Raw genomic sequence first — 22,882 nt, 5'->3', positions numbered from 1 at the left:
TTCTGTGATTGGTCGCTTTAGGTTACATTCTTGGTTATTCAGTTTTCATAAATGAGGCCAATGTTCATTCCTATGAGTAGTGAACGGCAACAGTTGAAATTGATCTAAATTTTCCAGATTTCAGATTTTACGCATAATGTTGTGTAAACGTATCGAGATGCTGCTTTTCTGTATTTTTCTATGATCTTTACTGACCTGGGGCCGGAGGAGGCGCTGCCCGTCTGTAGTCACAAAAACCTTGCAGAAATGTATCCATAGTTATTTAGAGACGGAAATTATGGACAAAAGTATTGGAAGACAAGTAAAATGCAGCCCCTCGTCTGCAGCCTGTATTCACCAAGGTGTCACATAATGAGCCCCCTGATCCCAGCGTGTACCGGCGTAAAAAGTCACATTTTCCTAAATCTTCCCCATCACCTGTAAGAGGATTTATTAGAAAAATGGAATAATTTAGCACTTCAACCCTGAAATGACAACAGAAAGTTACAAAGTGAGGTCCGAGTGCTGAGACGCAGAGGGCAGAGAAGTCGCCATCGCTCTGCTGACCCCATAACTGCAGAGTCCAGACCTCCTCCAGTAACATCAGCACAAACACTGCGACCGCTGGGGGCTTCATGGCTGAGCAGCTGCAGCCGTACATCACCAGGCACAATGCCGAACAGCTACAGCCGTACATCACCAGGCACAATGCCGAGCAGCTACAGCCGTACATCACCAGGCACAATGCCGAGCAGCTACAGCCGTACATCACCAGGCACAATGCCGAGCAGCTACAGCCGTACATCACCAGGCACAATGCCGAGCAGCTACAGCCGTACATTACCAGGCACAATGCCGAGCAGCTACAGCCGTACATCACCAGGCACAATGCTGAGCCATACATCACCAAGCACAATGCCGAGCCATACATCACCAAGCACAATGCCGAGCCGTACATCACCAAGCACAATGCCGAGCCATACATCACCAAGCACAATGCCGAGTCAAAGATCACCAAGCACAATGACGAGCCGTACATCACCAAGCACAATGCTGAGCCGTACATCACCAAGCACAATGCTGAGCCATACATCACCAAGCACAATGCCGAGCCATACATCACCAAGCACATGCCGAGCCATACATCACCAAACACAATGCCGAGCCATACATCACCAAGCCACAATGCTGAGCCATACATCACCAAGCACAATGCCGAGCCGTACATCACCAAGCACAATGCCGAGCCGAACATCACCAAGCACAATGCCGAGCCATACATCACCAAGCACAATGCCGAGCCATACATCACCAAGCACAATGCTGAGCCATACATCACCAAGCACAATGCCGAGCCGTACATCACCAAGCACAATGCCGAGCCGTACATCACCAAGCACAATGCCGAGTCATACATCACCAAGCACAATGCCGAGCCGTACATCACCAAGCACAATGCCGAACCGTACATCACCAAGCACAATGCCGAGCCGTACATCACCAAGCACAATGCCGAGCCGTGCATCACCAAGCACAATGCCGAGCCCTACATCACCAAGCACAATGCCGAGCCGTGCATCACCAAGCACAATGCCGAGCCGTACATCACCAAGCACAATGCTGAGCCGCACATCACCAAGCACAATGCCGAGCCGTACATCACCAAGCACAATGCCGAGCCATACATCACCAAGCACAATGCTGAGCTGTACATCACCAAACACAATGCCGAGCCGTACATCACCAAACACAATGCCGAGCCATACATCACCAAACACAATGCCGAGTCAAAGATCACCAAACACAATGCCGAGCCATACATCACCAAGCACAATGCCGAGTCAAAGATCACCAAACACAATGCCGAGCCGTACATCACCAAGCACAATGCAGAGCCGTACATCACCAAGCACAATGCCGAGCCGTACATCACCAAGCACAATGCCGAGCCGTACATCACCAAGCACAATGCTGAGCCGTACATCACCAAGCACAATGCCGAGCCATACATCACCAAGCACAATGCCGAGTCAAAGATCACCAAACACAATGCCGAGCCATACATCACCAAGCACAATGCAGAGCCGTACATCACCAAGCACAATGCCGAGCCGTACATCACCAAGCACAATGCCGAGCCGTACATCACCAAGCACAATGCTGAGCCGTACATCACCAAGCACAATGCCGAGCCATACATCACCAAGCACAATGCCGAGTCAAAGATCACCAAACACAATGCCGAGCCATACATCACCAAGCACAATGCAGAGCCGTACATCACCAAGCACAATGCCGAGCCGTACATCACCAAGCACAATGCCGAGCCGTACATCACCAAGCACAATGCCGAGCCATACATCACCAAGCACAATGCTGAGCTGTACATCACCAAACACAATGCCGAGCCGTACATCACCAAACACAATGCCGAGCCATACATCACCAAACACAATGCCGAGTCAAAGATCACCAAACACAATGCCGAGCCGTGCATCACCAAGCACAATGCCGAGTCAAAGATCACCAAACACAATGCCGAGCCGTACATCACCAAGCACAATGCAGAGCCGTACATCACCAACCACAATGCCGAGCCGTACATCACCAAGCACAATGCCGAGCCGTACACCACCAAACACAATGCCGAGCCGTACATCACCAAGCACAATGCTGAGCCGTACATCACCAAGCACAATGCCGAGCCATACATCACCAAGCACAATGCCGAGTCAAAGATCACCAAACACAATGCCGAGCCATACATCACCAAGCACAATGCAGAGCCGTACATCACCAAGCACAATGCCGAGCCGTACATCACCAAGCACAATGCCGAGCCGTACATCACCAAGCACAATGCTGAGCATTGGATGGAGTGTTGTAAGGATGTGGAGCAGTAGAAATATGTTCTGCGCAGTGACTGATAATGCGTCTGTATCTGGCATCTCTTGGGGTCGGGTGCATTGTGCCATCTGTAATATTGGGGTTGTTTTTTTAAAGTTAGTCTACGCCCCTTAGTTTCAGTGGAGGAAAATCTAAATTCCTCGGGGCACGAGACATTTTGAACAATTGTTTCCAACCTCCAGGGAACAGTTTGGGGACAGGACTTTTCTAGTTCCCATGACTGTGCCCGGTGCACGAGCTCCATACAGACATAAGGGGGGAATTGCTGTGGGAGAACTTGAGGGACAGCCCCGACCTCAGCCAATATCTTTTGGGATGAATTAGAAAGGAGATTCCAGGTTTGCCCCTCCATCGTCAGTGTCTTTACGTAGACCCTCTCCGGCATCTCTCAGCTTTCCCCGGGGAGTGGGAGACGCTTAAGGTGAAAACTCCGTATTAGAGCCTATAGATACAGAGTAGGGGACCCAGCAGTGTAATGTGGAGGTGGCACGTCGGTGCTTCTGGGGAATCTGCTCGCAGACCCCGGCCTCAGATTTATGTGAGATTTAATGCAGAATTCACTGTGATTTCCCCCCATATATACAGATATGTCAGTGATATTAGTATACAAAGTGCATCACGCCTCTGCACTCATATCCAGGCTGCCATTGTATAATGCACAGATCCAGACAACAAACCCCAAAAAGTCAGAGACACTAGTGGAGCCGGGCGCACCGATCCTGCCGTCTTTGGAGCCATTAATCTGTATGCGCCCCGCGCCCCCCGCACTATACAGATGCTAATTGTGAGGACGTCGTCCATCGACTGCGCACATGGGGTGAGAGCTAAGCAGCCCAGCTCCACGCCAGAGACCACCGCAGGGGGGCTACGTGTGAAGACGGATCTCGCTCCTCCGTGATTTACTGGTGTCACTGGACGCAATGAGATTTATGGACGGTGGAGATTCACCTGACTCCAGAAGCTCAAAACTCCATCCTCTGGAGCTGAATCTGCAACTTAAAACCTGTGCCCAAGGTTTCCAGCGATCTCTGTAGAGGTTCCCCATACCATGGCGCAGCACGGTCTACAAGGCTGGGGTCTGCGCTAAACAGTCCTGACCCGGGATACAGCGGTATAGGCTGCAAACTGTTACATAGTTACTGAGGTTGAAAAAAGACCTAGGTCCATCTAGTTCACAATGTGACGCTGCGCTGTCTACAATGTATCACAAGCAGAACAAAAGTTACCAACAAGTTCACTAATTACCAAAGATTAAGCCCAAACAATGTCTCCTCCTCAATGTATAAGTGAAATAAGCAAATGCTGCACTCACCGAACTCTGAATTACAGAACAGCATCTGGGGGTGCGAGGTGGCGCAGCTGCACGCCTCCGCCAGCTCCTGAGGGGTTAACAGGAGCAGAGCGCAGCAGAGCAACGCGTGTATGGCCGGATTCATGCTGAGCTGACATGCACCTCCAGCCAAGACTCTATTCAGAGGCTGCAAGGAGCCGTCTGCGTCTTCCTTCTCTGCGTCTTCCTCCTGACAGGCGTGGAAATCCTTCCGGCAGAGATCAGGCTCCGGCAATGTCCTATTTCCATGGCATGAACCTTCTTATTTATGGATGAGGAGCCCTGGCCCCGCCTTCTAAACACAAGACTGTCCAATCCCAGGCGCCGTCTCCAGCGTGGCGTCTGCTCCTGACACAGTTACTGACATGCTGTCATTCCTGGCTGCTGTCAGTCGTCGTCCTCCGTCCATCCAGCCCCGCTGGCCCCGCTGCTCACAATCACATTTATCCTTAGAAAATGAGGTCTTTCTGCAGATGGTAACAAATAATAATCGCACAAGAGCCGAGTAACAACGTAACGATTCATCGCAACTTATGGAACAGTAAAATCGGTGCAGGTAGATTCTGAGGACTACGTCCAATGGCCGGGACAGTGTCACGAGGAGTCCGGAGAAGCCGTCCTGACTCCCGGGGTCCGCGGCTCCTCCTAGGATTGGCTTGGTGTGATGTCATGTGTGTATCACATCTCCGCGATGACATCACACCAGGCCGGCTAATCAGAAGGCAAGCCACGGATGCCATCCGGTAGGAGGAGGATCTTACGGCGCCGTCCAGTGACCCGAGATTACCGATGCGGCTGCTGGACTGAGTCATGGGAACCAGCTAACACCAATTCTGATAACAATATCTACAAATTCACCGCAAAATGCCACTACTGCGGCCAACTGCTGCGCCGCCCCGGAGGCCTCTGATGTCACGGTGGTGTCTCCGAGCGGTGATGTGGCCGCACCGGGTGCGAGGGACAGGCTTTTGTAATGGGAAGTAAAAATATTTAAGAGGGAGAAGGAAAATAAAATAAATAGTTTGTGCCGCCAGTTGGGATGTTCGGCAGTGGTATGGCCGGCACTGCTGGTGGGCCCCAGGAGTTAGGTGGTGATGTGCAGTGCCAGAGGGTTGTCCTCTTGCCCCCCCAACTAGGGCTGGTTCCTGGGGAGGGTGAAGTAGGGATGACGCAGCAGAGAATAATTCAGCCAGAGACAGGACAGGAGCTGTTACCTGTTACTGGAGCTCTGCAGGGTGATAACAGCGCACAATGATGGGGTTCCTCCTGCCCCGATGGGACTTTGGTTCCTCTGCTGTGTGGCATAGTGTACTCTTCCTGCCGCTATTTCCCTACCTGGGAATAGGTATCTTGGTATCCTTGGATTCCCAAGACAAGAACAATCTGGACTTTTGATCCCTTCTGGCGAGCGGGTGACTGGAATCCTGTAGGAAGACTCTCTATTCATTCTAGAAGCTTCCAGACTCACACGTGCCACTGAGCTCCCTGGAATGTCACTGCCCCTTATAAAAAGGCTGCGGTCTCTCAGGTTTGTCACTGACCTTGAAGGCACCGATGACCCAGGGACTGATACCCTGACAAGTGTCGCTGCCGCTGCAGAGGTTTCTAGAAATCTCCTCAGGACAGGAGCTCTCCTCAGTGCACTCCTCTCCTCACCTCACACAAGCTGCTCCTGACTGAAATTTACCTCACAACTCCCCTTTCTCCTTTTAGGGCTCATCGCTCAAGAGCTGGTTTTAGCTCAAGAGAATAACCCCAGTAAGGGAGTATATGTAAATGTGTGTTTTGTAGAAAACAAAACTCTTAGGCTAACAATACAGGTTATACAGATGGCAATATACATGATTATTATCTGTGGCGGCCAGGCACAGGGCGCCACACTGCAGTCTCAGAATTATTCAAAACCTGTTTAGGCGTCCCCACACTTTCCTGCCGCTCTTCCCTGGCGGGGACGCCGGTGCTTTCACCTTCCCAGCCACCCACCAATAACGGCCTCCTTTATTGGCCATGTCATGGTGTAACACCCGTAGCAGCGTTCCCGCACTTTCCTGCCCCTCTTCCCCGGCGTGGACACCAGTGCTCTCACCTTCCCGGCCTCCCAGCAGTGATGGCCTCCTTTTCCGGCCATGTCATGGTGTAACACCTGTATAGGCGTCCCCGCATTTTCCTGCCCCTCTTCCTCGGTGAGGACGCTGGTGCTTTCACCTTCCCGGCCACCCAGCACTGACCGCTTCCTTTTTCGGCCATGTCATGGTGTAATGCCCGTAGCAGCGTCCCCGCACTGTCCTGCCCCTCTTCCCTGGTGGGGACACTGGTGCTCTCACCATCCTTGCCACCCAGCAGCGACGACCTCCTTTTTCGGCCATGTCTAGGTGTAACGCCCGTAGCAGTGTACCCACACTTTCCTGCCCCTCTTCCCCGGTAAGGACGCCGGTGCTTTCACCTTCCCGGCCACCCAGCAGTGACAGCTTCCTTTTTCGGCCATGCCATGGTGTAACGCCCGTAGCAGTGTTCCCACACTTTCCTGCCCCTCTTCCCTGGCGGGGACGCCGGTGCTCTAACCTTCCCGGCCTCCCAGCGGTGCCGACCTCCTTTTTCAGCCATGCCATGGTGTAACGCCCGTAGCAGCGTACCCACACTTTCCTGCCGCTCTTCCCTGGCGGGGACACCGGTGCTCTCACCTTCCCGGCCTCCCAGCGGTGACGGCCTCCTTTTTCGGCCATGTGTTGGTGTAATGCCCGTAGCAGCGTACCCACACTGTCCTGCCCCTCTTCCCTGGCGGGGACGCCGGTGCTCTCACCATCCCGGCCACCCAGCACTGATGGCCTCTTTTTTCGGCCATGTCTTGGTGTAACGCCCGTAGCAGCGACCCCACACTTTCCTGCCCCTCTATCCCGGCGGGGACACCGGTGCTCTCACCTTCCCGGCCACCCAGCAGTGACGGCCTCCTTTTTCGGCCATGTTGTAACTCCCGTAGCAGCGTCCCCACACTTTCCTGTCCCTCTTCCCCGGTGGGGACACTGGTGCTCTCATCTTCCCGGCCTCCCAGCGGTGACTGCCTCCTTTTTCGGCCATGTCTTGGTGTAATGCCCGTAGCAGCGTCCCCACACTTTCCTGCCCCTCTATCCCGGCGGGGACACCGGTGCTCTCACCTTCCCGGCCACCCAGCAGTGGCGTCCTCCTTTTTCGGCCATGCCATGGTGTAACGCCCGTAGCAGCATCCCTGCACTTTTCTGCCGCTCTTCCCCGGCGGGGACACCGGTGCTCTCACCTTCCCGGCCACCCAGCAGTGATGGCCTCCTTTTTCGGCCATGTTGTAACTCCCGTAGCAGCGTCCCCGCACTTTCCTGTCCCTCTTCCCCGGTGGGGACACTGGTGCTCTCATCTTCCCGGCCTCCCAGCGGTGACTGCCTCCTTTTTCGGCCATGTCTTGATGTAACGCCCGTAGCAGCGTCCCCACACTGTCCTGCCCCTCTTCCCTGGCGAGGACGCCGCTGCTCTCACCTTCCCGGCCGCCCAACAGCGACAGCTTCCTTTTTCGGCCATGTCTTGGTGTAAGGCTATGTCCGCACGTTGCTTTTTACCTGCTTTTTTGCTGCTTTTTCAACTGCAGCGTTTAATGCCAAAATGGTTTTGTTCTGCTTTTCAAGCAAAGTCTATGGGAATTTGGGTTTCTTGTCCGCACTATGCAGTTCAAAATGCTGCCTTTTTGTTGCAGAACTTTGGTCAAAAACTCAGCTTTGCAAAACCCAAATGGCAAAAACAACTCACATGTCATTGTCAAGTTCAGTCCCTTTTTCTTCACTTTTTCGGGCCACTCCCTTGATGTAGCCATATTTCACACACACACCCAAAGTGATTAATGAAGCCAATGATTAGTTGCATCCGGTGCCCGAAATAAAATGTGATTTACAAATGACGAGTTTTATTCAGGGGTTGAATAATTTAGTCATTTTGTGCTGAATTTGGAGGCAGCTCTTGTGATATTAGTTGTGTTGAGCGATTTTTATTGTTTAGTTTATTGAAAACAGAAGAAAGTTTGTAAATTTTTCTAATTAACCTAATTTGCACCTGGGGATGATTAATGCTGATTGCAGCTCCAGCTGATTGTTAATGGTGCCGGTAGACAAGGGGCATTTCTGCTGACCACTCAGTTACCTGAAAATTGGTTCCAACAGCGGAAAGTAGTATTAGTGATAGGATTAGTAATATTTATTGGATTGGGATCCCCTCTATTCCTACACTTATAGGGCATATAACAACTGCAGCATATCAAACGATGATGCTAATGTAAGCCGTGCAGCGGGGTGGGCTCCTCAGGATACCGCCAAGTCACGAACGGGAAATAAACCGCTCCAACACTAGATCAACCACAACGTGTGTATTAATATAACCAAAATAGGGGAAACGCTCGGGGACAATCCATACTCCCTCCCTCCCTTCTTCCGGTGTCTGACACGTCACCTGCCTTCCCTGAGCTGCCGCCATCACTTCTTCACGCTGCTCATTCCCGCGTTGCTTTATCTTCTCAGATGGGGCGGTGTATGCGCAGATTAATGGATGTAGCCACTTCTGGAGGATCGTACTGCACATGCTCCACTTTAGGCAGTGATCGTGCTCATTGAGCTCTTGGGCAAATTCACTGCTCCTTATATAAAGGCTGATAGCAGTATCTCAGCTTGCCACTGACCCTGAAAGTCCTGGTGGCCTAGGGACTGATACCTGCCAATGTGTAGCTGCCCGTCCAGAGATTGCAGTAGTCACCTCAGGACAGGACGTCTCCATTTCACCTCCTTCACCTCACACCGACTGCAACTGAATTTACCTCACATCTAAGCTCCTCCCCTTTCTTCTTCTAGGGCGGGAACACAAACTTTGTTATCAGCTCAGGTGACCGGCCCTAGTAATGGAGTGTGTGCAAATGTGTGTATGTTGTGACCGGCCCCAGTAAGGGAGTGTGAGAAAATTTGTATATGTGGCGACCAGCCCCAGTAAGGGAGTGTGGTCAAATGTGTGTATGTAGTGACCGGCCCCAGTAAAGGAGTGTGGGCAAATGTGTGTATGTAGTGACCGGCCCCAGTAAGGGAGTGTGGGCAAATGTGTGTATGTAGTGACCAGCCCCAGTAAGGGAGTGTGATCAAATGTGTGTATGTAGTGACCGGCCCCAGTAAGGGATTGTGGGCAAATGTGTGTATGTAGTGACCGGCCCCAGTAAGGGAGTGTGGGCAAATGTGTGTATGTGGTGACCGGCCCCAGTAAGGGAGTGTGGGCAAATGTGTGTATATGTGGCGACCAGCAGAGAAACCAAATCTTCTTACAGCTGGTAATACATGTCATACATATTGAAATACACATGCAGCCATTCTTTGGGGCGACTCAGGCACAGGGCGCCACAATTGCATACAATCACAATACTGGATTTCCCAAAAACCGCAATACAGATTTCTACAATTAAGGATTCAGTCAGCGGCACATGCCGTTAGTGTCCGGTTTCCTCTACCGTCGTTCACATTGGCCCGGTGTCCTCTGCTCTTCTGTCTCCTTTGTACAAAAATGAAAATTTGGTATATTTTCTTTTTAATTAAAAAAAGATTTTCTAAGACTGTCTGCCTTGTAAACCTGCTCCTCTTGGACGGTGAGAGGTCGAGGAGGCACCTGCGTTCTGACCGGGCCTCTGATCTGGACCCTCAGACTTGCCCTCTACCTGTATACTGTATATACTAAATAAGGAGTTTGGTAATAATTGTATAATTATTTAATGCCACTAATGAAGATAAGAGGATACTGTTACCAGTAATGGAGCGGGGTATTATTTTGGATTGTCGGCTGTGGTATGGAGGGTGTGCATTTTATATTGTTTTAGTAACGGTTGTCTTTGGTTGTATTTCAGCTTGCTATGCCATCGTTTCCAGTTGTCGTGAAGATTGGACATGCACATTCTGGGATGGGGAAGGTAACTATCGATTCTAATCCTTCATTATAAGACAATCATTGAGCCAGCGACAGCCGAGGTCTAAGGCTCCTCAATGCCCCTGGAGAGCTGAGGCGCCTCCGTCCATCCAACCCAACAGAGATGACTCTTTAGCAGCAGTTTCTGAAGTAATGCGGGGTATGAGGGTATGAGCGGTGTCAGAGCGCACCGAGCGTCACAGCGCATTAGGATTGGGCTATGCAGCCGCTGAGCGGTGACTGTGCCCTGCTGACCACTGTCTACTGTCAAAAGGGCCTACAGCGAGCATGAGATCCTCCATACACCTTAATATAACTGAACCCACCAATATCGGTTGCCACCTGTGTAATATGTACGAGGGTTCATGACCTGGGAATCGGTGGATACGGCATGTGGCGTTTAGGACTACCGCACATTTTGTTCTCGGCGAGATAAGCCGCCGCCAGAGGAGTCTGATAGGGTCTCATAGAAGACGCTGGAGCGCTCGGCAGAGCCAGCATTAGTGCATGGAGAAGTCATAAGACATGGCTGCCAGCTAAAGCGGCAATCTGCTGTGTATCGGGCTCTAGGATCCTGTCCTCGAAGGCAAAGCGGTGAAGGTCGTGTGATGCTCTGCTCAATGTTCTCCTGGAAAATCTTGGCTTCCAGCATCTTGTGGATGTTACTCTGATGCTCGTCACCTATCTAAACCTTGAACGCACCAAGAAAACCCCTTCATGGCAACATTCCTCTCTAAAAGCAAGAAAATACCTCAACACCCTGTAAAAATAATTCCGGAAGACCCTGAGGAACATGACGTTAATTGAATGTGCTCACGTCTGATCGGCCACACCTTGGCTGGTGGGAGGCGCCAGATGTCACCTTCAGAGGTCTTGTGAGGTCCGCACCTTGGGTGGTCGGAGGCGCCAGATGTCACCTTCAGAGGTCTTGTGAGGTCCGCACCTTGGGTGGTCGGAGGCACCAGATGTCACCTTCAGAGGTCTTGTGAGGTCCGCATCTCGGCTGGTCGGAGGTGTCAGCTGCAGAGGTCTTGTGAGGTCTACACCTCCGGTGGTGGGAGGCGCCAGATGTCACCTGCAGGTGTCTTGTGAGCAGGGCTGTGGAGTCGGAGCTGATTTTGGTGGAGTCGGAGTCGGTATAAAATGCACCGACTCAGACTCCTAAAATCTATAATAATTTGGGTCCAGCGTGCAATGCAGAATGTGCTGAATATTTTTTCATAGGAATTTGGGAAACGTGTGAAATGTCCTATAAATGTCTGTTCTATTCCTGATCTAAGGCCACATTCACACACAGCGTTTTTGCTGCATTTTTTGAGGATACATTTTTCAGCTGCAAAAGCAGACCAGCTTTTTATAAAACTGCATCCCCTGAAAGGTTTTTGAGCTCATAAATAATGCTTTCAATAGCAAAAGCAGATTAGAAAACACCACAAACTGACTGCTCATTCTGTGCGAGGATCCTCACAACACGCGGTGTCTGAATGTCCTAGCTTGTCACCCATCGCCTTTGCTGGATCCCGGAGTCACCGCATTTCACTGAATTATTTTGCCATCAATGGTCGATATGTTTGTGACAAGAAAGAAATTGTTACCAAGTCACTGGCAGTAACAGATAGTAAAGCTCATCACAGCGGCCAGTTTCTCCAGGCCTTAGTGGAAAAAGTTCTGCAAGACTAGGAACGCAAAAAAGAGCAGGTTCTTGCCATTGTAACGGACAATGCTTCACACATGATAAGTACAATTACACTGATGAATGAGAGGAATGAACAACATCTAGAAGAGAATGTAGGATTCAGTATGTGTGAGATGGAGCCACAGCGCTGCTCATGTAACTGAGGAACAAGCAGATATTACAACAGAAGAACAGCAAAATGATACTTTAGGATTAGATCTTGTTGAAGCTTCTTGAAAACACTTTCCTATTCATCACATGTGCTGTGTTGTGCACACGCTGCAGCCGGCAATAAGAGAGAGTCTGCCAGAGGGACCCCGATTTCACATATCCGGCTTTTTGCCGGTTTGGCGGATGCGGTGCACTCCAGGACAGTGTATAACAGTACTGTGGCAGCACGAAAAACGTCGGTCACATGCTGTCATATGACCGGAGCATGTGACCCGGAAGTTGCAGCACTGCCACTATTCTGTATCGTACTGTACTGGCGTGCGCCGCATCTGCCAAACCGGCGAAAATCCGGATGTGTGAAACTGGGCGGACATGCTGGAAATCTAATTTGAAAAGTGAGGAAGTTGGTTATTGCCACCAGAACCCCTAAAATTGATTCCATCTTGAAGAGACATGCTGGGAAAGGGGCAATTGTTGATCAAGTCACTCGGTGAGGCAGCAATTATTTAATGACTGAGTGATTGCTTGAACTAAAATCGTTTCTTATAGATATGGTGAACCCTCAGGTAACCCTAACTGAAGGTCAGTGGACACAGGTGGCTGAATTGAAGGAATTGCTTAATCACCCATTTACTGTGACTAAAAAATTACAAGCTGAGGATTTAACTCCTGTCATTTTCATAAGGGAGTGGAAGAACTTGCTATTTTGCCTGTCCCAAAGAGGTTTAATCGCAGATGGCATTTCTGCTCCAATGAAATGGAGAGAGACACAGCTATTGGAAAATAAAACTCTTCTGGCCGCTGTTTATGTGGACCCAAGTCATCGTATACTGCTTGATGATCAACAGCTTACTAAAGGAAAAGAAGCTTTGAGTGAGGTAGCAGTTAGGATGAGCGGCTACAGGACTGCCAGGCGCAACCGGACTTGGGGCCTGACAGTGCTACTGCTGCCGTATCTTCATCCTCATCAGATGAGGAATTTAACTTTGACAAGTATTTGGATGACATGGAGCAGGCAAAGCGTTGCCGCAAGGAAAAAGATTTCACTCCGTCTCCTATAGCAGCAGATTGACCAGATTTCACTCTGTCTCCTATAGCAGCAGATTGACCAGATGTCACTGCGTCTCCTATAGCAGCAGATTGACCAGATGTCACTGCGTCTCCTATAGCAGCAGATTGACCAGATGTCACTGCGTCTCCTATAGCAGCAGATTGGCCAGATGTCACTGCGTCTCCTATAGCAGCAGATTGACCAGATGTCACTGCGTCTCCTATAGCAGCAGATTGGCCAGATGTCACTCCGTCTCCTATAGCAGCAGATTGACCAGATGTCACTGCGTCTCCTATAGCAGCAGCTTGACCAGATTTCACTCCGTCTCCTATAGCAGCAGATTGACCAGATTTCCCTCCGTCTCCTATAGCAGCAGATTGACCAGATGTCAGTGCGTCTCCTATAGCAGCAGATTTACCAGATGTCACTGTGTCTCCTATAGCAGCAGATTGGCCAGATGTCACTGTGTCTCCTATAGTAGCAGATTGACCAGATGTCACTGCGTCTCCTATAGCAGCAGATTGGCCAGATGTCACTGCGTCTCCTATAGCAGCAGATTGGCCAGATGTCACTGCGTCTCCTATAGCAGCAGATTAGCCAGATGTCACTGCGTCTCCTATAGCAGCAGATTGACCAGATGTCACTGCGTCTCCTATAGCAGCAGATTGACCAGATGTCACTGCGTCTCCTATAGCAGCAGATTGACCAGATGTCACTGCGTCTCCTATAGCAGCAGACTGACCAGATGTCACTGCGTCTCCTATAGCAGCAGATTGTCCAGATGTCACTCCGTCTCCTATAGCAGCAGATTGTCCAGATGTCACTCCGTCTCCTATAGCAGCAGATTGGCCAGATGTCACTCCGTCTCCTATAGCAGCAGATTGACCAGATGTCACTGCGTCTCCTATAGCAGCAGATTGGCCAGATGTCACTCCGTCTCCTATACCAGCAGATTGGCCAGATGTCACTCCGTCTCCTATAGCAGCAGATTGGCCAGATGTCACTGCGTCTCCTATAGCAGCAGATTGTCCAGATGTCACTCCGTCTCCTATAGCAGCAGATTGGCCAGATGTCACTCCGTCTCCTATAGCAGCAGATTGGCCAGATGTCACTGCGTCTCCTATAGCAGCAGATTGACCAGATTTCCCTCCGTCTCCTATAGCAGCAGATTGACCAGATTTCCCTCCGTCTCCTATAGCAGCAGATTGACCAGATATCACTCCGTCTCCTATAGCAGCAGATTGACCAGATTTCCCTCCGTCTCCTATAGCAGCAGATTGAACAGATGTCAGAGCGTCTCCTATAGCAGCAGATTGACCAGATGTCACTGCGTCTCCTATAGCAGCAGATTGTCCAGATGTCACTCCGTCTCCTATAGCAGCAGATTGTCCAGATGTCACTCCGTCTCCTATAGCAGCAGATTGGCCAGATGTCACTCCGTCTCCTATAGCAGCAGATTGACCAGATGTCACTGCGTCTCCTATAGCAGCAGATTGGCCAGATGTCACTCCGTCTCCTATACCAGCAGATTGGCCAGATGTCACTCCGTCTCCTATAGCAGAAGATTGGCCAGATGTCACTGCGTCTCCTATAGCAGCAGATTGACCAGATGTCACTGCGTCTCCTATAGCAGCAGATTGACCAGATGTCACTGCGTCTCCTATAGCACCAGATTGGCCAGATGTCACTCCGTCTCCTATAGCAGCAGATTGACCAGATGTCACTGCGTCTCCTATAGCAGTAGATTGACCAGATGTCACTGCGTGTCCTATAGCAGCAGATTGGCCAGATGTCACTCCGTCTCCTATAGCAGCAGATTGACCAGATGTCACTGCGTCTCCTATAGCAGTAGATTGACCAGATGTCACTGCGTCTCCTATAGCAGCAGATTGACCAGATGTCACTGCGTCTCCTATAGCAGTAGATTGACCAGATGTCACTGCGTCTCCTATAGCAGCAGATTGACCAGATGTCACTCCGTCTCCTATAGCAGCAGATTGACCAGATGTCACTCCGTCTCCTATAGCAGCAGATTGGCCAGATGTCACTCCGTCTCCTATAGCAGCAGATTGGCCAGATGTCACTGCGTCTCCTATAGCAGCAGATTGACCAGATGTCACTGCGTCTCCTATAGCAGCAGATTGACCAGATGTCACTGCGTCTCCTATAGCAGCAGATTGACCAGATGTCACTCCGTCTCCTATAGCAGCAGATTGACCAGATGTCACTCCGTCTCCTATAGCAGCAGATTGACCAGATGTCACTGCGTCTCCTATAGCAGCAGATTGGCCAGATGTCACTGCGTCTCCTATAGCAGCAGATTGGCCAGATGTCACTCCGTCTCCTATAGCAGTAGATTGACCAGATGTCACTCCGTCTCCTATAGCAGCAGATTGTCCAGATGTCACTGCGTCTCCTATAGCAGCAGATTGGCCAGATGTCACTCCGTCTCCTATAGCAGCAGATTGGCCAGATGTCACTGCGTCTCCTATAGCAGCAGATTGGCCAGATGTCACTCCGTCTCCTATAGCAGCAGATTGACCAGATGTCACTGCGTCTCCTATAGCAGCAGATTGGCCAGATGTCACTGCGTCTCCTATAGCAGCAGATTGACCAGATTTCCCTCCGTCTCCTATAGCAGCAGATTGACCAGATTTCCCTCCGTCTCCTATAGCAGCAGATTGACCAGATATCACTCCGTCTCCTATAGCAGCAGATTGACCAGATTTCCCTCCGTCTCCTATAGCAGCAGATTGAACAGATGTCAGAGCGTCTCCTATAGCAGCAGATTGACCAGATGTCACTGCGTCTCCTATAGCAGCAGATTGACCAGATGTCACTGCGTCTTCTATAGCAGCAGATTGTCCAGATGTCACTCCGTCTCCTATAGCAGCAGATTGTCCAGATGTCACTCCGTCTCCTATAGCAGCAGATTGGCCAGATGTCACTCCGTCTCCTATAGCAGCAGATTGACCAGATGTCACTGCGTCTCCTATAGCAGCAGATTGGCCAGATGTCACTCCGTCTCCTATACCAGCAGATTGGCCAGACGTCACTCCGTCTCCTATAGCAGCAGATTGACCAGATGTCACTGCGTCTCCTATAGCAGCAGATTGACCAGATGTCACTGCGTCTCCTATAGCAGCAGATTGTCCAGATGTCACTCCGTCTCCTATAGCAGCAGATTGTCCAGATGTCACTCCGTCTCCTATAGCAGCAGATTGGCCAGATGTCACTCCGTCTCCTATAGCAGCAGATTGACCAGATGTCACTCCGTCTCCTATAGCAGCAGATTGGCCAGATGTCACTGCGTGTCCTATAGCAGCAGATTGACCAGATGTCACTGCGTCTCCTATAGCAGCAGATTGACCAGATGTCACTGCGTCTCCTATAGCACCAGATTGGCCAGATGTCACTCCGTCTCCTATAGCAGCAGATTGGCCAGATGTCACTGCGTCTCCTATAGCAGTAGATTGACCAGATGTCACTCCGTCTCCTATAGCAGCAGATTGGCCAGATGTCACTGCGTCTCCTATAGCAGCAGATTGACCAGATGTCACTCCGTCTCCTAGAGCAGCAGATTGACCAGATGTCACTGCGTCTCCTATAGCAGCAGATTGTCCAGATGTCACTCCATCTCCTATAGCAGCAGATTGTCCAGATGTCACTCCGTCTCCTATAGCAGTAGATTGGTCAAATGTCACTCCGTCTCCTATAGCAGCAGATTGACCAGATGTCACTGTGTCTCCTATAGCGGCAGATTGGCCAGATGTCACTCCGTCTCCTATAGCAGCAGATTGGTCAGATGTCACTGCGTCTCCTATAGCAGCAGATTGGCCAGATGTCACTGCGTCTCCTATAGCAACAGATTGACCAGATGTCACTGCGTCTCCTATAGCAGCAGATTGACCAGATGTCACTGCGTCTCCTATAGCAGCAGATTGACCAGATGTCACTGCGTCTCCTATAGCAGCAGATTGTCCAGATGTCACTCCGTCTCCTATAGCAGCAGATTGGCCGGATGTCACTGCGTCTCCTATAGCAGCAGATTGTCCAGATGTCACTCCGTCTCCTATAGCAGCAGATTGCCCAGATGTCACTCCGTCTCCTATAGCAGCAGATTGTCCAGATGTCACTCCGTCTCCTATAGCAGCAGATTGACCAGATGTCACTGCGTCTCCTATAGCACCAGATTGGCCAGATGTCACTCCGTCTCCTATAGCACCAGATTGGCCAGATGTCACTCCGTCTCCTATAGCAGCAGATTGACCAGATGTCACTCCGTCTCCTATAGCACCAGATTGGCCAGATGTCACTCCCTCTCCTATAGCAACAGATTGACCAGATGTCACTGCGTCTCCTATAGCAGCAGATTGGCCAGATGTCACTGCGTCTCCTATAGCAGCAGATTGGCCAGATGTCACTCCGTCTCCTATAGCAGCAGATTGACCAGATGTCACTCCGTCTCCTATAGCACCAGATTGGCCAGATGTCACTCCGTCTCCTATAGCAGCAGATTGACCAGATGTTACTCCGTCTCCTATAGCAGTAGATTGACCAGATGTCACTGCGTCTCCTATAGCACCAGATTGGCCAGATGTCACTCCATCTCCTATAGCAACAGATTGACCAGATGTCACTGCGTCTCCTATAGCAGCAGATTGGCCAGATGTCACTGCGTCTCCTATAGCAGCAGATTGGCCAGATGTCACTCCGTCTCCTATAGCAGTAGATTGACCAGATGTCACTGCTTCTCCTATAGCAGCAGATTGACCAGATGTCACTGCGTCTCCTATAGCAGCAGATTGGCCAGATGTCACTCCGTCTCCTATAGCAGCAGATTGTCCAGATGTCACTGCGTCTCCTATAGCAGCAGATTGGCCAGATGTCACTCCGTCTCCTATAGCAGCAGATTGACCATATGTCACTGCGTCTCCTATAGCAGCAGATTGGCCAGATGTCACTGCGTCTCCTATAGCAGCAGATTGACCAGATGTCACTGCGTCTCCTATAGCAGCAGATTGACCAGATGTCACTGCGTCTCCTATAGCACCAGATTGGCCAGATGTCACTGCGTCTCCTATAGCAGCAGATTGGCCAGATGTCACTCCGTCTCCTATAGCAGCAGATTGACCAGATGTCACTGCGTCTCCTATAGCAGCAGATTGACCAGATGTCACTGCGTCTCCTATAGCAGCAGATTGACCAGATGTCACTGCGTCTCCTATAGCAGCAGATTGGCCAGATGTCACTGCGTCTCCTATAGCAGCAGATTGGCCAGATGTCACTGCATCTCCTATAGCAGCAGATTGGCCAGATGTCACTCCGTCTCCTATAGCAGCAGATTGACCAGATGTCACTGCGTCTCCTATAGCAGCAGATTGGCCAGATGTCACTGCGTCTCCTATAGCAGCAGATTGACCAGATTTCCCTCCGTCTCCTATAGCAGCAGATTGACCAGATTTCCCTCCGTCTCCTATAGCAGCAGATTGACCAGATATCACTCCGTCTCCTATAGCAGCAGATTGACCAGATTTCCCTCCGTCTCCTATAGCAGCAGATTGAACAGATGTCAGAGCGTCTCCTATAGCAGCAGATTGACCAGATGTCACTGCGTCTCCTATAGCAGCAGATTGTCCAGATGTCACTCCGTCTCCTATAGCAGCAGATTGTCCAGATGTCACTCCGTCTCCTATAGCAGCAGATTGGCCAGATGTCACTCCGTCTCCTATAGCAGCAGATTGACCAGATGTCACTGCGTCTCCTATAGCAGCAGATTGGCCAGATGTCACTCCGTCTCCTATACCAGCAGATTGGCCAGATGTCACTCCGTCTCCTATAGCAGCAGATTGGCCAGATGTCACTGCGTCTCCTATAGCAGCAGATTGACCAGATGTCACTGCGTCTCCTATAGCAGCAGATTGACCAGATGTCACTGCGTCTCCTATAGCACCAGATTGGCCAGATGTCACTCCGTCTCCTATAGCAGCAGATTGACCAGATGTCACTGCGTCTCCTATAGCAGTAGATTGACCAGATGTCACTGCGTCTCCTATAGCAGCAGATTGGCCAGATGTCACTCCGTCTCCTATAGCAGCAGATTGACCAGATGTCACTGCGTCTCCTATAGGAGTAGATTGACCAGATGTCACTGCGTCTCCTATAGCAGCAGATTGGCCAGATGTCACTGCGTCTCCTATAGCAGTAGATTGACCAGATGTCACTGCGTCTCCTATAGCAGCAGATTGACCAGATGTCACTCCGTCTCCTATAGCAGCAGATTGACCAGATGTCACTCCGTCTCCTATAGCAGCAGATTGGCCAGATGTCACTCCGTCTCCTATAGCAGCAGATTGGCCAGATGTCACTGCGTCTCCTATAGCAGCAGATTGACCAGATGTCACTGCGTCTCCTATAGCAGCAGATTGACCAGATGTCACTGCGTCTCCTATAGCACCAGATTGGCCAGATGTCACTCCGTCTCCTATAGCAGCAGATTGACCAGATGTCACTCCGTCTCATATAGCAGTAGATTGACCAGATGTCACTGCGTCTCCTATAGCAGCAGATTGACCAGATGTCACTGCGTCTCCTATAGCAGCAGATTGGCCAGATGTCACTGCGTCTCCTATAGCAGCAGATTGGCCAGATGTCACTGTGTCTCCTATAGGAGCAGATTGACCAGATGTCACTGCGTCTCCTATAGCAGCAGATTGACCAGATGTCACTGCGTCTCCTATAGCAGCAGATTGGCCAGATGTCACTGCGTCTCCTATAGCAGCAGATTGGCCAGATGTCACTCCGTCTCCTATAGCAGTAGATTGACCAGATGTCACGCCGTCTCCTATAGCAGCAGATTGTCCAGATGTCACTGCGTCTCCTATAGCAGCAGATTGGCCAGATGTCACTCCGTCTCCTATAGCAGCAGATTGGCCAGATGTCACTGCGTCTCCTATAGCAGCAGATTGGCCAGATGTCACTCCGTCTCCTATAGCAGCAGATTGACCAGATGTCACTGCGTCTCCTATAGCAGCAGATTGGCCAGATGTCACTGCGTCTCCTATAGCAGCAGATTGACCAGATTTCCCTCCGTCTCCTATAGCAGCAGATTGACCAGATTTCCCTCCGTCTCCTATAGCAGCAGATTGACCAGATATCACTCCGTCTCCTATAGCAGCAGATTGACCAGATTTCCCTCCGTCTCCTATAGCAGCAGATTGAACAGATGTCAGAGCGTCTCCTATAGCAGCAGATTGACCAGATGTCACTGCGTCTCCTATAGCAGCAGATTGACCAGATGTCACTGCGTCTCCTATAGCAGCAGATTGTCCAGATGTCACTCCGTCTCCTATAGCAGCAGATTGTCCAGATGTCACTCCGTCTCCTATAGCAGCAGATTGGCCAGATGTCACTCCGTCTCCTATAGCAGCAGATTGACCAGATGTCACTGCGTCTCCTATAGCAGCAGATTGGCCAGATGTCACTCCGTCTCCTATACCAGCAGATTGGCCAGATGTCACTCCGTCTCCTATAGCAGCAGATTGGCCAGATGTCACTGCGTGTCCTATAGCAGCAGATTGACCAGATGTCACTGCGTCTCCTATAGCAGCAGATTGACCAGATGTCACTGCGTCTCCTATAGCACCAGATTGGCCAGATGTCACTCCGTCTCCTATAGCACCAGATTGGCCAGATGTCACTGCGTCTCCTATAGCAGTAGATTGACCAGATGTCACTCCGTCTCCTATAGCAGCAGATTGGCCAGATGTCACTGCGTCTCCTATAGCAGCAGATTGGCCAGATGTCACTGCGTCTCCTATAGCAGCAGATTGACCAGATGTCACTCCGTCTCATATAGCAGTAGATTGACCAGATGTCACTGCGTCTCCTATAGCAGCAGATTGACCAGAAGTCACTGCGTCTCCTATAGCAGCAGATTGTCCAGATGTCACTCCATCTCCTATAGCAGCAGATTGTCCAGATGTCACTCCGTCTCCTATAGCAGTAGATTGGTCAGATGTCACTCCGTCTCCTATAGCAGCAGATTGACCAGATGTCACTGTGTCTCCTATAGCGGCAGATTGGCCAGATGTCACTCCGTCTTCTATAGCGGCAGATTGGTCAGATGTCACTGCGTCTCCTATAGCAGCAGATTGGCCAGATGTCACTGCGTCTCCTATAGCAACAGATTGACCAGATGTCACTGCGTCTCCTATAGCAGCAGATTGACCAGATGTCACTGCGTCTCCTATAGCAGCAGATTGACCAGATGTCACTGCGTCTCCTATAGCAGCAGATTGTCCAGATGTCACTCCGTCTCCTATAGCAGCAGATTGGCCGGATGTCACTGCGTCTCCTATAGCAGCAGATTGTCCAGATGTCACTCCGTCTCCTATAGCAGCAGATTGTCCAGATGTCACTCCGTCTCCTATAGCAGCAGATTGACCAGATGTCACTGCGTCTCCTATAGCACCAGATTGGCCAGATGTCACTCCGTCTCCTATAGCACCAGATTGGCCAGATGTCACTCCGTCTCCTATAGCAGCAGATTGACCAGATGTCACTCCGTCTCCTATAGCACCAGATTGGCCAGATGTCACTCCGTCTCCTATAGCAGCAGATTGACCAGATGTTACTCCGTCTCCTATAGCAGTAGATTGACCAGATGTCACTGCGTCTCCTATAGCACCAGATTGGCCAGATGTCACTCCATCTCCTATAGCAACAGATTGACCAGATGTCACTGCGTCTCCTATAGCAGCAGATTGGCCAGATGTCACTGCGTCTCCTATAGCAGCAGATTGGCCAGATGTCACTCCGTCTCCTATAGCAGCAGATTGACCAGATGTCACTCCGTCTCCTATAGCACCAGATTGGCCAGATGTCACTCCGTCTCCTATAGCAGCAGATTGACCAGATGTTACTCCGTCTCCTATAGCAGTAGATTGACCAGATGTCACTGCGTCTCCTATAGCACCAGATTGGCCAGATGTCACTCCATCTCCTATAGCAACAGATTGACCAGATGTCACTGCGTCTCCTATAGCAGCAGATTGGCCAGATGTCACTCCGTCTCCTATAGCAGCAGATTGACCAGATGTCACTGCGTCTCCTATAGCAGCAGATTGGCCAGATGTCACTGCGTCTCCTATAGCAGCAGATTGACCAGATTTCCCTCCGTCTCCTATAGCAGCAGATTGACCAGATTTCCCTCCGTCTCCTATAGCAGCAGATTGACCAGATATCACTCCGTCTCCTATAGCAGCAGATTGACCAGATTTCCCTCCGTCTCCTATAGCAGCAGATTGAACAGATGTCAGAGCGTCTCCTATAGCAGCAGATTGACCAGATGTCACTGCGTCTCCTATAGCAGCAGATTGACCAGATGTCACTGCGTCTCCTATAGCAGCAGATTGGCCAGATGTCACTCCGTCTCCTATAGCAGCAGATTGACCAGATGTCACTGCGTCTCCTATAGCAGCAGATTGGCCAGATGTCACTCCGTCTCCTATAGCAGCAGATTGGCCAGATGTCACTGCGTGTCCTATAGCAGCAGATTGACCAGATGTCACTCCATCTCCTATAGCGGCAGATTGACCAGATGTCACTGCGTCTCCTATAGCAGCAGATTGGTCAGATGTCACTGCGTCTCCTATAGCGGCAGATTGGCCAGATGTCACTCCGTCTCCTATAGCAGCAGATTGACCAGATGTCACTGCGTCTCCTATAGCAGCAGATTGACCAGATGTCACTGCGTCTCCTATAGCACCAGATTGGCCAGATGTCACTCCGTCTCCTATAGCAGCAGATTGGCCAGATG

General features: G+C 50.6%; 2 protein-coding genes across 2 annotated transcripts in view; one reads left to right on the top strand and one right to left on the bottom strand.

Moving 5' to 3' along the window:
- TIMP4 (TIMP metallopeptidase inhibitor 4) overlaps window positions 1-4,460 on the bottom strand; it is a 66,127-nt gene extending 61,667 nt beyond the window's left edge. Inside the window, exon 1 of the mRNA XM_075320640.1 lies at window positions 4,199-4,460. Coding sequence (XP_075176755.1) covers window positions 4,199-4,322 — 124 coding nt within the window. The 5' untranslated portion in view covers window positions 4,323-4,460. The remainder of the gene's footprint in view (window positions 1-4,198) is intronic.
- Window positions 1-22,882, top strand: part of SYN2 (synapsin II) — a 347,187-nt gene that overhangs the window by 258,498 nt on the left and 65,807 nt on the right. Inside the window, exon 6 of the mRNA XM_075321261.1 lies at window positions 10,107-10,169. Coding sequence (XP_075177376.1) covers window positions 10,107-10,169 — 63 coding nt within the window. The remainder of the gene's footprint in view (window positions 1-10,106; window positions 10,170-22,882) is intronic.

This window comes from Anomaloglossus baeobatrachus, chromosome 8 (genome assembly GCF_048569485.1).
Source record: "Anomaloglossus baeobatrachus isolate aAnoBae1 chromosome 8, aAnoBae1.hap1, whole genome shotgun sequence".
Taxonomy (NCBI): Eukaryota; Metazoa; Chordata; class Amphibia; order Anura; family Aromobatidae; genus Anomaloglossus; species Anomaloglossus baeobatrachus.
This window is presented reverse-complemented; position numbering and strand designations above follow the sequence as displayed.